Here is a 15605-nt window from a genome sequence, read left to right as displayed (position 1 = left end):
TTTTTACTTGGCTGCCTTCATTAGCGACGTGTTTTGGTGAAAAAAAAATATATATATAAAAAGTGGATCCTGAATTGAGAACCCAATTATAGATGACCTTTATGTTTTTTAAAAGTAGACCATCTAGTTTAGGTTTTGGACCAAAGGTAATTAAGCATCACATTGGTCTGTCGCAATGCTGAAATGTCAGTGCAATTCAGAGGCCTCCATACTAGCTGGGTTAAGAAAACCCAGGATTCCTCATCTGGGCTTTCTGCATTCCCAGTTAATATATATATTTTTTTAAATAAGATTGTTTAATTTATGATCCCCAAATCAGTTTCTTTTTAAAAAGATATATTTTAACATTTTCAATCTTTATGACTTGTTAGTTATGATTTAAAAACTTTTACCAAAGTTAAAAATTATTGTAAACTGGTAATATGAATTTTTTTTCTCACTTTATGAGTTTATCGTTTTTACAAATGTGTTGAAAATTTTATTTTAGAAAAAACCATTTGAATCCATTTCAACAAAACATATTTTAATAGGATTTTTAGTTTTTGAATGTAACATTATTTTGAAATAATAATATGTGCACTAGTTTTGAGTATTTAATTGGGTATTTGAATAATGTGTTATTACATGATTAAATATTTTTAATTCAAAATTATTCAATTACATGATTAGACCTTATCTGAACCAATTAATTATCCAAAATTAGTGCACATAGGTTTATTTTTTATTTGAACGAATATACACAAAGTCTAAAAGAAAGACAAACATGTTTTGCACGATTTACTTTCGAGCGTAGCTTGAGTGGTGTGAGTTTGGGATCTCTAAGAAGAAGATCTCGAAATATCTTTGTCTAATTCTAATCATAAAACTTTGACAAATAACTAACTGATTTCTTTTTTTCAGTTATTCATTTCCCCTTTTCTAGTCTATTAATAACAAACGGATTCTTTCACTTTATAAGAGAAAAACTTTAATGGTTTTTACAATTATAACCCTCCTAGCCATACTTTTTCGGTTTTTTTTTATGTGCATTAGAAATAAATAAATTAGTAAATAGAAATAGATAAAGAAATTATGGGTTCCATCGACTCTATAGTCTTTTTTTAAATAGTTGTTGTTGGGTCAGCTTATTAAATTTGAGATTTGACTTTTTTAATGGGATTGGTATCATCTTAAAGAACAGGTCTGACTCGAGGGGATTTAAAAAAAAACACCTAAAAATTTTGGAAACTTAAAAGATAGAACCCATAAGGTGGTTAAGCATATTTGAATGTTATGCTCAAAGGTAGAGCCGAAAATTGCAAAATGAATTTATTAGAAACTGAAATCCTAATTTTGTAATTAGGGTAAACAATTCATTATGAAAAAAAATTATATTTAATGTATTGCCACAAGCCCTTTTATAGAAAATCTGGATAGGGATAGTAGTAGAAGTTTTGTGAGTTTTGCCCTCCTGCCTTCTTTGCTAAAGCCTGCTCGTCTTTCTGCTTCTCTTTGGAAAATGTGTTGTTCATCTTTCGGGTGATCAACTCTCCCTTGGTTTAGAGATGACAGACTTAATACAGCAGAGAAGTTTTATTTGCCACGTGACAAATGGTGTGCCTACTCTCTCTCTCTTCTCACAATTTGAATTGATATATGGTGTTTCTTATCATTTTAATTGAATCGCTCGTTATATCGTGTATCGAATATTATATTATAAGATATACTTTTTAAAAATTAAAATATTATATTATATAATAAAAAATGGAAAACTAAGTTCCTCCAACTAGATTAAACAATTAACTTGGCAAAATAAAGCAAACATATTAAAGCTGCCACTGCTACTACTTCAACTAAACAACAATTTGTGAAAGTGGCAGCATGCAGAGGAATAATAAATGTTGGAGTTAGAGTTAGAGTTAGAGTGAGAGATAGAATCAGAAATCATAAACACAAAATTAGAAAGAGATTGACAACTCCAATACAAAACCAGCCAACCTAGAACTAACCCATTACAAGAAGCCCTATTGATCTGATCATCATCATCATGATCAAATCAATCTCTTCAAAGGGTCTTTTCCATTGTGGCCCTTCATTATATTCCTGTGCTGCCTTCCACGGACGGAATATATAATGATTTGTCTCTCCATCGCCTGCGTACTGTTTGCTTTTTGCCTGTACTATTGCTCAGCTGTTTGCATCGTGGGAGCCTCATTGGCTGACTGACACATAAATAACACTCGCACACTCAGTCACAGAGGGAACGGAGGTGAAAGTGTCGCCACATTTTGTCCTTCCCATGACGATCCATTTTTCATTCCCAATCTGCCCCCCCTTCTCCTTTTTTATCTTGTACATAACATTCCCTTTTTTATCATTCAAGTTACTCTTATCTCGCATTCTGTTTTCTTTTTTCCTTGTCAACAATTCAGGCAGAGAAGGGGGCATTTGTGTCTATTAACCTCAACCAATCACATCCCAGCAAGTGTTTTAACAGATACAAACAAAGGCTTAAAACCCCCATATAAACCTCCCTCACTCTTCTCCTTTCATTCTGCTCTGTTATTCCCTGAAAGTCAGTCTTTCGAATGGCAGACCCCAACATTTACAACTTCCTCACCTCCAACAATCCCAGACCCACCAAACGACAAGCCCACCACCTCCACCACCAACAATCACCACCGCCACCTCGTCCCCCACTTCCGCCTTCAACAACCTCTGCCACCCGCCTCTTTCCATGCCTTTACTGCTCCAGAAAGTTCTACAGCTCTCAAGCTTTGGGTGGCCACCAAAATGCCCACAAGCGTGAGCGAGCTGCTTCACGTAGAAACTTGAGCTTCTCCTCCATTAACATCGAGGTTCCACCCCCACCCACTTTCCACCAACTCCCTTCTTTAGAACACCACACTGCACCACCCTTCCTCATCGATCACCAGTTCCAGAAACAGTACCACTACCAGCACCAGTATGGGCAGTACCAGTACCCATCAACCTCCGTTCCTCCTCCGCCTAATGTTACTTATCATGGTTGTAGCTCCATGACTCCCGATGCTCCCTCTCCCCCTCCTGCAGATAATGCTGACAAAGTTAACGAACTTGATCTCACTCTTCATTTGTGATGCTTTTTCTTAATTAGGTCATTCTATATTAGTTACATTTCATTTGGCGTTATGGGTTTTGAGTACTTTTTGAGATCTAGATCTGAGAACTGAGATTAAAAGTGAAATGGTGATTAGGGTTGAACAATTTATATTAATGTTATATATATATATAAAAGAAAAAAGTAAATGGATAGAAAAGATAACTTTGTTGTTTGATGTTGAGTTGAAAGCAAGGTGATGAGATCGATTTGGTACTTTTACATTAGCTGCTATTTTTTATTATTTGATGGTTAAGTTATTGATGTGTTGATGGATGCCTGTTTATCATCATCATCATTATTATTATTATTTTTCTCTTTCTCTTCTGCTTCTTCTCTGTGTAGATATGGGATTTGATATTCTCTGGTCGTGTTACCCTAAAATGCCCTGTATCTTAAACCATATTCTATTTGTCATTGTACTGTCCGTGGTGTTGTGCTGTGGGAGAAAAGGATAAGGGGACTTTTGGGAAAAGCAAAGGGTGTCAAAAGAAGTTCCAAAAACGAACCAAAGTTGGTTCACTTTCACTTAGTAAAGGGTGGTATGGTAGCTGCCTAGCTATTGGTAGCTTAGCTGCAAGCAACCCCTGGAACCTCTACCATTTGTTTACTAGTTTCCAATTGGGCTCTACATTTTTAATGAGTTGATATGAGTTTTCTTCGATGGCATGGCATGGCGTTTAGATTCAGTTAAAGCATACACATACATTTGTGTCATGTTAAATAAATAAAATGTTGCCAAAGTTTGTTAACAGAGAGAGAGAGAGAGAGAGAGAGAGAGAGTTCACGTATGCATGACATGTGTACCACCACAATATCACACTGGGAATTGGATTGTCTGCATTTGGAATCGTACTTGTCCACTTTCTTAATGTTGACGTAAGGCCCAATTCGTAACAAATTATATGTTCCTTCCTTCCCTTCTACCAACGATTTTACCATGCAAACAATACCTACCTAAGTTTACATGTAACTCTGGTTTCCATTCATACAGGATGTGCATTAATTTAATACTGAGGGAAAATAGTTCATTTTTCTTCCTCCAAAAACACGCAAAAATAGTAGAGAGAAAGGCTCTCTTCTCTTAGATATAGAACAAAATTTTACTAATCCACATAAACAAAGTACAAGGCAAGGCAAACATATGTCCTGGAAATTAATTAATTAATACACGGCAGATCGTTTTCAACATTACTGAAATCCGAGTATGTTTGTTTACTGGGATTTTTAATTTACAGAATTTTTGGCAATTTCCAACATAATCAAACTAAAGTAAAAATAATATAGGAAAAGTGTTGGGGTATTTGCCATTTATGTGATTTGAACCCAACATTATATGTATAAAATAAAACAAAAATACCACCATGCTATCCTCAATACATGTTTAATTTTGAATAAAATTTAATATTAAATGATTAAATAAAGAAAACTATTTTAAATTTTATTTTTATATTTATTCAATAATCAATTTACTAGTTTGGCCACAAGTCAATTGATTGATTTGATTATCGATTTATTTGAACCAATCTCTTCATCGGATCAATTTTTGGATTGGTTATGAAAACCTTGGGGGTCAATGAATTCAAGTTGAGCAAAGAAAAAAGTTTAACAAGAGGTTTGAAATTTCCAAAGAAATGAACAAAAACTTTTTCCAAATTTTACTTTTTTATATTTATTTAATCAAACAATTTAACATAATCATTTCAAACAAAAAAAATGAGTGGACATCTAAATTTAATAAGATTAAACATTAGATTAAGTATTAATGATAAACATATGTACATATTATTATTAATATCTAATTTAGTATTCACTATAAAATATTTTAATATTTAATAATAAAAATAAACTTTTAAAAAATACTTACAGGTATACAAGACACCAAATATAGAAAAAAAATTAAATATTATAAGAGCAATTTAGAAAAGAAAATCCAAGTTAATTTTTGGGTAATTTTAGCCCATTTGAGATTTTAATTGGAATGATGAATAATTTATTATATATAAAAACCACATGGTCATTATTGGTATTATAAATTATAAAATTAAATTATTTTAGAGAAATAAAAAAAAAATAGAAATAAAAATCTACATAAATAGATAAATCTAGAATAAGTTAAAAAGAGAAAGATAAATATGAAGACAAGAAAGAGAATTAGATATTTCATTTATAAGGACATTAAATAATGGATTCAACCCAATCAAATCTACCTAGATCCTCTAATTAGATATCTTTCATTACTCTCCAGATTCTGAAGAATGTAGCCCAGCTGTATTTTCTTTCTATTAGCCACTGCAAATCCAATTTCCACCATGTTTCCCTATATATAATCTTAATCTTCTTCTCTGATCACAAAGACAAACCAGCCATAGCTTGCAAACAACTAGCCAAAGATAACTTGGCGAAAATGGTGAGCCTCCCTTGTTCCATTATCACCAATGTTTTGAGTGTCCCTTATGTCTCAGCAAATTTGCCGAGTGATATTATCAATGATATTTTTGCTAGACTTCCAGTTAAGTCTCTTGTTCGATTCAGGTGTGTGTCGAAATCCATGTTTGCGTTGCTTCAAAGTAAGAAATTCATTAAGAAGCACCTTGATAGAGCAATGCAGATCGACCCAAATCTCATCTTGAGGACAGACTTCAAGCTTTTTGCTGTAGATGACGAACAATGGAGCAAAGCCCGGAAACTTAAAGTGCCCTTTGGTTTATGTCTTGAGAAAGTTGAGGTTTCGGGTTCCTGCCATGGCCTGCTTTGCATTTCTGATCAAAGATGCAATGAAGATATTTATCTCTTTAACCCTTCTACAGGAGTTTACAGGAAGCTTCCGCCTCCGGAGTTTGATGTTCCCACCATTGAAACCACTTGTTTTACTTCATTGGGATTCGGTTTCCACGGAGGAGAGAATGATTACAAGGTGCTGAGATCTATTTTCCTTTATGATAAGCCTTTTGAAGACATTGATTCTTATCAATGTGAAGCTAGGATTTACTCATTAACCACTGATAAATGGAAGAAAATCGGAGATGTTCCATTCCATATCAGCACTCGAGCAGCAGTCTGTATTGCTGACAGATATTTCATTTGGAAAGCTTCTCGGGGGTTTGGAAGAAGAATGAGTATTCTGGTGGTGGCTTTCGACATGGACAAAGAAGAATTCAATGAAGTTGGAAAACCAGAGGTTAGTGATCCGACGAGCTGTCAGATTGAAGTCGGGGTGATGAATGAGCAATTTTCCATTTTTCATATGTGGAGAGGTGAGCGCGTTGAGATTTGGGCAATGAAGGAGTTTGGCGTGAAGGAGTCATGGAAGAAGATGATTGTGATCGGACCCCAGATGATGATGGACCCCAATTACATGTTTCTGAAGCCTCTGTATATGAAGAAGAATGGTGAAATTCTGATGGAGAAGGGCGAGGGGAAGTTGGTTGTGTATCAACCTCAACAGCAAATTGTCAATGACTTCACTGCCATTCGCAGAGCTCCAAGATGGTTTTTTCTCTACACTTATGTAGGCAGCTTGGTTTCTCCCTTCACTGACGGGCCTGAAACTGCTTGAAAAAGAATTGAAAGAAAAGATTATGCAGCCATTAATAGATATTATATAGATGTAGAGTGATACTATGTTAGAATTTGTGTTTGTCTAGCATAGCCAAATTAATAATGCTTCCTTTTCTGTAACTGTTAATCACATAAACAAATTAGCAACATAATCACCAACACTCCTCCAAGGGGGTGTTTTGGTTTTGATTATCTATCTATTTTTTATTTTTTATATTATTTTATTCAATTTATCTAATAATAAGATTTAAATTTTTATTATTAATATTAATATGATAAATAATATAAATAATTTTTACTATTAATAATAATATAAATGATAATCTAATTTACACATTTATCTTAAATATTTAATTTTTTAATTTAATTTTTAAAAATAACTTATAAAATATTTCAAAGTAATTACATATAATTAAAAATTTTTATTATATCTGATCAAATATAATAATTATTTATATTTACCAATTTATATCAAATATAGTATTCAAGATAATTTATTATTGTGATAATTTTTTATTATTCCAAACAACCGCATCCTAAAATTAAAACCATTTAGAAAATTCTTAACACGTAAAATAAGAATGAAATTTCCAAGAATTTAATAAGCAAAAATATCCCATGAGATTTTACAGGCATTCCCCTCTTTTGTTTGTTGCTTCAGACCAAGAAAGTTGACCAATTTTCTTTCAAATAGATAAATATTTTTTCTCATCACTTTCCTTACTGACAGCTAAATACTAGCCATGGCTTTGTCTATCAACTACCTCTGTTATTTTCTGCAAAAAAATCGAAGCAAGAATCTGAATTCTTGAGCTCCTTCCTCTACTCCAGGGAAAAATAAGGCAAATACTCTGCAAGAACTTTAGCCATGAAAAGATGCCCCTTCACCGCAGGGAAAGTTCTAGAGCTCATCTGTGAATGCAGATGGGAGTTGAGTTTTTAAGTGCAGGAAAAATCAGAGTTCAAAGGTGGGAACTTCAGATGTAAAGCCATGTGTGGCCTGGTAAATCAGGCGAGGCAATAAATTCCGATAAGGGTCACTTTCTCTCTTCTCCTTTAAGTAAGAAAGGCAATTTTCAACCTCAGACTTCACTTCTAAATACAACTCATGACATTTCTTCCTGTCTCGTAATTCTTGTTTCCTCCCTGCAAAACAACATTAACGATGCAAGTCAATACTCAGTGAGGGTCAAAGTTGTGGAGAATCAAATTGCTAGTTACTTATTATTGCCTTTAGAGCAGCAAATTAAATTGATGAAATTATTAGCTGAGTTAGTCTATATACTGGCCAGCAACAATGGACTCAACAATATCAGTACATGTCTCACAGTTTTGACTCTATCTTGGCTGTTTGTAGCAACCAAAAGTGAATGAAGCACCTATGAGTTCATGATTATCAGTTGGGCTTTTCAACTAGAGAACACTGATGTCTATGGCTATCAGATTATTCATTGTGCTAGTTTTTCAGTGACCCAGTAATTGGCTTCTGTCTAACTAGGCGGTGGTCAAATAGTGTGACGCACCCTAGTCATTAAGAGATGCTAAAATATGATTACTTAAATAGATTATGAGCTCTTCAAACTGTCTAAATGCATTTTGACTTACAAAACTCAAATACAAAATCATGATAGATTGTATGTCTAAAGTAGACAATATCTTGATAGTGGATCAGTCTATTAAACCAAAGAATATGAATTGTATATTTAAAGTAGACAATATTTTGACAATCACAAAGCTATTGGACTAAATTTGTTACAAATAGGAAAGCGAATAGAATTAAAAAACGTGGCCCAGCTAATGACCGTACCTTCTGTTTCTATAGGTTTTCCAAAGTAAAAATAAAACCGGCCTGGAACTTTTGGTAGAATTCCTGGAAGATGAACATCTTGGTTCGCGACTTCACCGCTTGCATCAGTCCTATTACCACCACATCAATAACAAATTGAAAAGGAGGGAATGCAGGAAGGCATAGATAAAGGTTTTAAAAAAGGCCGAGAAAATGTGTCAAGACACAGATTCAATTTTAGTTGACATGAAAATAGTCAGCTTACCTCAAGTTTATAACCTCACTAGTCATTTCATTTATTTCATTCCTAAAGTAAGGAATCTTCATAAGGTCATCATAATCGAAAACTACCTGACAATAATGAATGCATTTTGTTATTCATTAGAGAACAGAGACCATAACGAAACTAACAAGCTCTAAATAGGTTGGCACACAGAATGCCTAGAGTTAAGTAAATATGACAATCAAATCAAGTTAGCACTAGTTAGGACATTTACAATAGCACTAACCAACAAAACCCACAAAGAGACTTTGTAATATGCATCTCATTGGCACATAATATAAATCAGAATATTATTCCTTTCTTCTTGACAGAAGTATTAATTTCTTAATCTTGCTTATTTTCCTATCACGCAAGATAAGCACAAAATTTCAGATGTGCACAGATAACAATAAGCAGGAAGGATGGAAACCTAACAAATTTGAGTCTAGTTCAACATATATCAATAAAATTAAATCATGCCGTAAACTTCAGAGGACCACATATGCCAGTTTATGACAGAGATTAACAATTGTAAAGGTAGACGGTAATTGGAGAAATGATACTAAGGTTTCAGGCTTACTTGTCCAATGTCATCTTCTCCAACAGCACCAAAAGGTATGATTTTGGCCCCAAATCTAGCTGCCATCCTGATAAACTCTGACCGTTCTGGCCAAAATAACTTGTATTCTTCTCCCTGCAAAAGTATGAAGAGTGAGTATACCAAAATGGTAGTAGTAACTTGAAATTTAAGAATCTAGTGTTTGATTTTGAGGAAGAGAAGTAAGCCAAAGAATTAAACAGGAAAATATAAATTATGTAGCCACACTGTGTACAAAAACACCACTACAAGTTGCTCAAACAAAATGTGTGGGCACTTTTACTCACATTCAAGCTTAAAGAAGAGTAAGTGAGAAAGTGGAATTAGTCAACGTTGTATCATCTAACTACAAGCATCTTATTAGAAGATATTCCATTTATGTTAGTAAAAAGAATACGCTATCGACCTATTCATTATTTTCTCCCCTTCCAAATATTGTGGTACACAGGAAACCGGAAAATGAAATTTTTACACAAGGATTATAAATTCCAAATAAAATGAAACATCAAAATAATAAATACGATAAGAAGTGCAGATCAAGGTAACCCTGTAAACAATAAAGAGATCTAACCTTCCTATGAAGAGCCTCACGCATGCCTCCAGGATAAAGTAGGACATGAGACTTCGAAGATAAGAGCTTGTAGAAATTGGTTCCTGAGACAGGAACTGCACCCATTATTCTATACGTGTCATATTGGGACAACTCTGGTAACTTTCCATCTTTCAATTTCTTAAACATCATGGGATGTGCTATTCCTCGCAGAACAATATTTCTTTCGATCATAAATTGTGAGACTAAGGGAAACAACTCAAGTCCTAGTAACATGTGATAGCCAACAAATAAGATTGGTCCCTCAGAAGGAATTCCAGCTAGGCCTCTGACAATCTTCCCATTCACTGAAGTTGAGAGCATAACAGGAGCAGTAGCTAAATATATCCATCTAGAAGTTCATGGTTGTGAGTACCACAAAAAAAAAAAAAAAAAATTATGAAGGTAATTACAACTCAATCAGCTGGCTAAATATTAGTGAAAAAAGCATTCAACACAGCAATATACGTGGTACATAGCCCAATTTCCAGATTATGATTGGCACATCAATGATTGAATTATTATTATTACTATTTTATTATTCTTTTTCTTATAGGATTGGGATTTGATTAAATAGGACAGTTCATAAACCCTATTGTCCTTTGTTTGAGCAAAATGGATTAGATGAGCTTGCATATAATGAATAAAATCAAATTCTACTATGTAACTAATTGAACCAATTTAATACCTCAATATAATTAAGGTTAACTTTTGAGGATTTATGATTATTTGGATACTAAGAGACTATTGATACATATTTTCACTGTCCCATGTTTATTCTGTGAACCCAACGGCACCATTAAGTGGGGATGGTTATATTTTCACTGCTCCACTACACTATTTTTAATTCATTGAATGGATGGTACAGTTAGCAACTTTAAGAAATCTTCGACTGACATATTTCAAATTTATAACACCATTTGTGAACCGATTGGATATATACAATTTATTTATGTTGCTATAGCATAAGTTCTCTTGAAAGTTAGTTGTTACCTGTTTGATTTGAATATCTTTTTGAATTCAGAAGGGGTTGGTGGAATAAAATCTGAAACATAGTCAAGGTACTTTCCACGGCGATAGAAACCAGCGCCTTTGATGACAGTTACCAAATCGAAATCATCTTCCTGACACAATAACTACTATATGCATCAAATATGAATTTGGAGGACGACTTATAAAGTGAAAACATACAATAAACATATAGAAAGAAACACATAGGACTCAGCCAAGATGCCAATACATCTGACTGTGGCTCAAAAAGAAGCAAAAAAGTTTCTGATGCAAGTACATACACGCAAGCAAAGACAGAAAATTAATATATTTTACCAGGAAAAGAGCGTGACCACTGTCATTGAACCTACGAATCTGACACTGTGGTAGTGCAAGACGAAGTCTTTCACCTTCCTCTCCACTTGGCAAAAGCTGATCCTTCCCACTGTAAGGAAGATAGTCAGTGACTTTGACATGTTCTGGAAGAGTCATAAACATAAACAGAAAAAGTGCTTAAACTGATACTATGATATGGAATTTATGCAAGGTTATAGAAAGTTTAAAATGTTGAAAATCAAAGACCAAGCAAACGATTAGGACCTGGAGAGTATCAGTGTCTGAGCTTTCACAGCATGCAGGCGGGAATTGGCATATGCAGATGCTGATTTAAGCATTTCTAGTTTCCAACGAAGAGTTTCTTTAGGCAGCATGTCAGTAATAACCTGCAACTTAAGTTATTAATTCTTTTCATGCAATGCAGATGGGATGAGAAAAATATATATTGGCAACCTCAATCTGAAATAATAGATACGTTATAAAATGCAATTGTCTCTGTAGGAATTCCAACAGATTTCCAGCATGTTCTTTATTTTTCTTTTTGATAATTAATATGTTGCGATATCATAAAAACATTGAAATATAGAACCATATTAGCAGAAAATTGTCACTCAAAGTATTAAAATAAATGTTGCAAAGTTTATAATGCCTATGGTACCATCTAATTCACACTTCACTTATTCTTAATCTAGGTTTGGATCTTACAGGGAGGTAAGATGATACTGTAACAAGATCCCGTGACTGATCTCCAACTGTTGTTTGCAAAGGCAGTCCCTTTACCAGCTTATCCACAGTCATCCTCAAAGGGTCACCTATATGCATATATTGTGATAGTTAATATCACTTCAAATATAAGATTATAGGGTAATAAATATGCAGCAAACTTATGTGTAACTGGGGCATTAATGTTCACTAGCACTAAGAATAATGAAAGGACATAGACTAGCATCATTTTCTGGAAGCAGTACAAAGAAAATAACATTCTTTCTTCACATTTAAGTTAAAGACAGAAGCTCAAGAAAAATTGAAGCCCAGCTCCCAACTCTTCAGCCAATCCAGGTCATTCAAGAAGTGACTAGGAAGAATAAAACGGATAAACACCATTATCATAATACCGAAGCATGAATACTGGAAAAGCATTGTAATTATCTGAAAAATACACTGACAATTCATAAGCCTATCATAGATCCTATCTCTTAATTTGAAAAACTAATAATGAAAAATTAAGAAAAATGTTAAAAAATTCTATGCCAATCTATATGTCTATCGAAAATATGTTTCCAAAGTCAATTGTCTATCGCCATCACATTGCACCACTTGCTTCAAATTGGACACCATTTTTGTGCAAGTAATATTCCCTCTAAAATGATTACTTTAAAAAATCTCAGAGTGAAAACAATATGCAGTTAAAGTAACGAAGACATAAAGCAGAGATTTGAGCAGAAGAGCAAACCTTCCATTAAAGAGAGCACTGACACAAGAATAAGAGGGACTTGATATGGAATAAACTCCAATAAAGGTATCAAAGGTTGCAACTGCGACTTGCTGAAAGATGTAGCTGTAAAAGAACATCAATTAGATACCATACAAGTAAGAAAAGGTACTTATGAACTGAATGCCATCCATGATGAAGCTAGTATTCATGTGTGCTAAAGTGACAGATTTTTTTTTTCCAGTTTCTCAAGGAGAGCTATATTTAGAACAGTACTTTGATCCCAAAAGATCACTGCCCATATGTGGCAGCCTCTGGCATGTATCCCTCTTTCAATAGACATTGTTTCACTGTGGCTAAGCTAGATCCAGTCAGTTAAACCAACAAAAAAGTCAAGGACAAATTCGGTGGTGTCAGGTTTACTCATCAAACAAATTTGGATTAGTTCATCAACAGAATAGCAGAAAATCAACAATCAGAAAAGATAAATATGTTTGTAATGGGCTGAAAGCCTACATCTAGTGATAAGATGGTGAAAGATTTTACCATAATTGCAGGAGAACACTAGATAATTGTATTCTCTTAAATGTCATATTCAACAATACCTACATAACCTCTAATTTGGATCTAGTATTCAAAATTTCATTAAGACACCATGCAAATAACTGAATTCTAACTTGGTCAAACTCAAAAACAAGCATGACAGTCATAAGCTTGCTAATGATATAAAATAATTAACATTTATTTCTGACAATTAAAAAACAACTTTTAATGTTGAAGTTTTAATATCAATACACACATGCATTTTATTAATAAGACTAGCAAAATCACTAATATCTTTAGCATGAAAGTTAAAGCAAATTCTAACCTGGGTTAGCCAAAATTAGCACAAGGTTGATATCAGGATTATTGGCTGCAACAGCTAATGCAATGCATGCTCCAAGAGATTCTCCAACCAGATATATTGGTCTATTTGGCAAACGATAATTCTCTGATCTAACCGTTCTTTCTACAAGCTTCACTAGTCCTGAACCATAACCAATTGGGGAGAAATCATTCAAAAAGAAGAAAGTTACAGCTTATTGATAGAGCATATCACTTATATGTAACATGTATGAATATAATATACGAGTAAGAAAGAAAAAACAAAACCTGTAAATGATGTTCCATCCTTGACAGGAATATGCAAGCACCATATGTCAAATATCCTTCATTCATATGAAATACAAATTAAACAGCTTATATAACAATGCTATAACTAGTCAGTAGACAGCAGATAATCACATAACATAATAATCAGGTTCTTACCAAGTGTTGACAGAATCAAAGATAATACATAAGCTAAAACATAATGATCAAGTTTTATAAACTTTTATACTTTTTTTTGATTATGGGAAAACACATTTGTAAGTTGGTCTGAACTAAATAAATATGATTGGAAATGAAGTGTAGCCCTTACTTTTTAAAATAATAGTAATCACAAACTAATCTAAACATTTTTACAAGTATTATTTCTAATGATGGTTGAACGCGTACGTACTGTCCAAGTCTTTGATGCTGTGTTATAAGTCCAAGTCCAACTCCATCCATTCCTGCAAATTTTATATTGAATAATAGAGAAATATGAATTTCTATTTTCCATTAAAAAAAGAAAAAACCTACTACATAACAAATACCAATTATTTGAATAACAAAAGCAACTTGTAATATAAAATGTAAAAATTTGCAATCACATTTCGCCTATATGGTAAATCAATTTTTTTTTTTTAAATCTAATTGGTTGGACGGGTAAGCCAGTATTTTACATTACAAGTTATATTTTAGCATAAATTACTTCCATAGTCTAATTGTTCAATTACATGATTTAACTAAAAAATATTGTAATGTAATAAAATTATGTACACATTTTTGTGTATAAATAATGATATAATATAATTAAATATAATTTTATCTTTAATTTTTAATTATCTAATTATATAATAATATATTATTATTTATTCATAAAATTTTATATATATCACTATTATATAATAATGTTCTCAACCGATTGTCAATTGTATGGGTCCGAATAGGCTGAGCCCAGTCAGTGTTAAAGTCCTCAAGACACTGTTATCAAGTGGACACAAAAAAACAAAAAGCAGCAACTCCTTTCGTTACGTCCTCCCCGCTGTGATTGATTAATAATTGACTTTTTTTAATTAAAATATAACAGTCCTAAAAAGAGTGTTGACCAATAAAAAGTAATGAAAATAAGCTAACAGACAAACCGGGCAAAAAGAGGAGGAGAGGAGAATCAGGAGAATGAGATCGGCACTCTAATGGAGAGAACCAGCGAGGCGGACCACCGTCCGATCTAATCATATCTTTTGCTTCAACAAAGTAATCTCTCAAACTCTTTCTATCGCGTTCCCGTTCTTCCTCCACTTTGACTCCGCGAAATCTCGCACCTTCTTCACTACTACTCTTCTTCTCCACAAAGCTGTTCCTCCTCTCCCTCGCCGTTTTCGTTCTCGCCGTCGATGACCTTGCTCTCTGCTCCGTGGACGCGGCTAGAGGCTTCAAAATCGGACTCCACTTTGTTTTGTCTGGCGCTGACGTCATGTCTGGGCGAAATAGCGTCGATAAATCGGCGGAGAAAATAGAAGCGCTGGCCATGGCCATGGAGAGCTAAGAAGAAGAAGCAGTGGCAGCCTTTCTCCCCGTCTATTTGTTTGTAGTTATGGCGGTTTAGACTAGAACAGATTTTTCTACAGATGAAAGTATTCAAGTGATATTACAATAATCTGCTGTCAAATATAATATGATGAATAAAACAAAATAATAATAATAATAATATTATCTAGAGAAGAACGGTAAGAGAGAAATGAGGAATGAAGGCATTTTTGTACCTGTTCAGACAAACTTGGTTTACGCAGAATATACCTTTGATTCCA

General features: G+C 33.6%; 3 protein-coding genes across 4 annotated transcripts; 2 read left to right on the top strand and 1 right to left on the bottom strand.

Annotated features, from left to right (window-relative positions):
- The first annotated feature begins 2567 nt into the window (after positions 1 to 2567).
- Positions 2568 to 3098, top strand: LOC123223507 (zinc finger protein 3-like). The gene has a single exon (XM_044646669.1). The coding sequence runs from the start codon at positions 2568 to 2570 to the stop codon at positions 3096 to 3098; it is 531 nt and encodes a 176-aa protein (XP_044502604.1).
- A 2209-nt stretch (positions 3099 to 5307) lies between these two features.
- LOC123222355 (F-box protein CPR1-like) lies at positions 5308 to 6871 on the top strand. Its single transcript, XM_044645059.1, has one exon. The coding sequence runs from the start codon at positions 5526 to 5528 to the stop codon at positions 6675 to 6677; it is 1152 nt and encodes a 383-aa protein (XP_044500994.1). The 5' UTR covers positions 5308 to 5525; the 3' UTR covers positions 6678 to 6871.
- A 384-nt stretch (positions 6872 to 7255) lies between these two features.
- LOC123222354 (acyltransferase-like protein At3g26840, chloroplastic) lies at positions 7256 to 15605 on the bottom strand. 2 transcript variants are annotated; one of them, XM_044645057.1, is made up of 15 exons: positions 15561 to 15605; positions 14940 to 15419; positions 14213 to 14264; positions 13825 to 13880; positions 13541 to 13699; positions 12694 to 12798; positions 11946 to 12052; positions 11505 to 11626; positions 11241 to 11349; positions 10908 to 11050; positions 9897 to 10266; positions 9308 to 9421; positions 8731 to 8816; positions 8487 to 8596; positions 7256 to 7825 (listed from the first exon to the last, which is right to left on the bottom strand). In XM_044645057.1, the coding sequence occupies exons 2-15, from the start codon at positions 15331 to 15333 to the stop codon at positions 7635 to 7637; spliced, it is 2118 nt and encodes a 705-aa protein (XP_044500992.1). In that variant the 5' UTR covers positions 15334 to 15419; positions 15561 to 15605; the 3' UTR covers positions 7256 to 7634. The 2 variants fall into 2 exon arrangements, with proteins under 2 accessions (XP_044500992.1, XP_044500993.1); XM_044645058.1 differs by lacking the exon at positions 15561 to 15605 and having other exon boundaries at positions 10908 to 11038; positions 14940 to 15506.

Source organism: Mangifera indica, chromosome 8, assembly GCF_011075055.1.
Source record: "Mangifera indica cultivar Alphonso chromosome 8, CATAS_Mindica_2.1, whole genome shotgun sequence".
Classification (NCBI taxonomy): Eukaryota; Viridiplantae; Streptophyta; class Magnoliopsida; order Sapindales; family Anacardiaceae; genus Mangifera; species Mangifera indica.
This window is presented reverse-complemented; position numbering and strand designations above follow the sequence as displayed.

Excerpts from the sequence above, each read along its gene's own strand:
- LOC123222354 (XM_044645057.1), bottom strand. The coding sequence starts at position 15,333 with ATGGCCATGGCCAGCGCTTCTATTTTCTCCGCCGATTTATCGACGCTA. Across the intron at positions 8,817-9,307 it reads GAGAAGATGACATTGGACAA|GTAGTTTTCGATTATGATGA; the intron begins GTAAGCCTGAAA and ends CATTATTGTCAG. Across the intron at positions 8,597-8,730 it reads AGTGAGGTTATAAACTTGAG|GACTGATGCAAGCGGTGAAG; the intron begins GTAAGCTGACTA and ends TGGTGGTAATAG.
- LOC123222355 (XM_044645059.1), top strand. The coding sequence starts at position 5,526 with ATGGTGAGCCTCCCTTGTTCCATTATCACCAATGTTTTGAGTGTCCCT.
- LOC123223507 (XM_044646669.1), top strand. The coding sequence starts at position 2,568 with ATGGCAGACCCCAACATTTACAACTTCCTCACCTCCAACAATCCCAGA.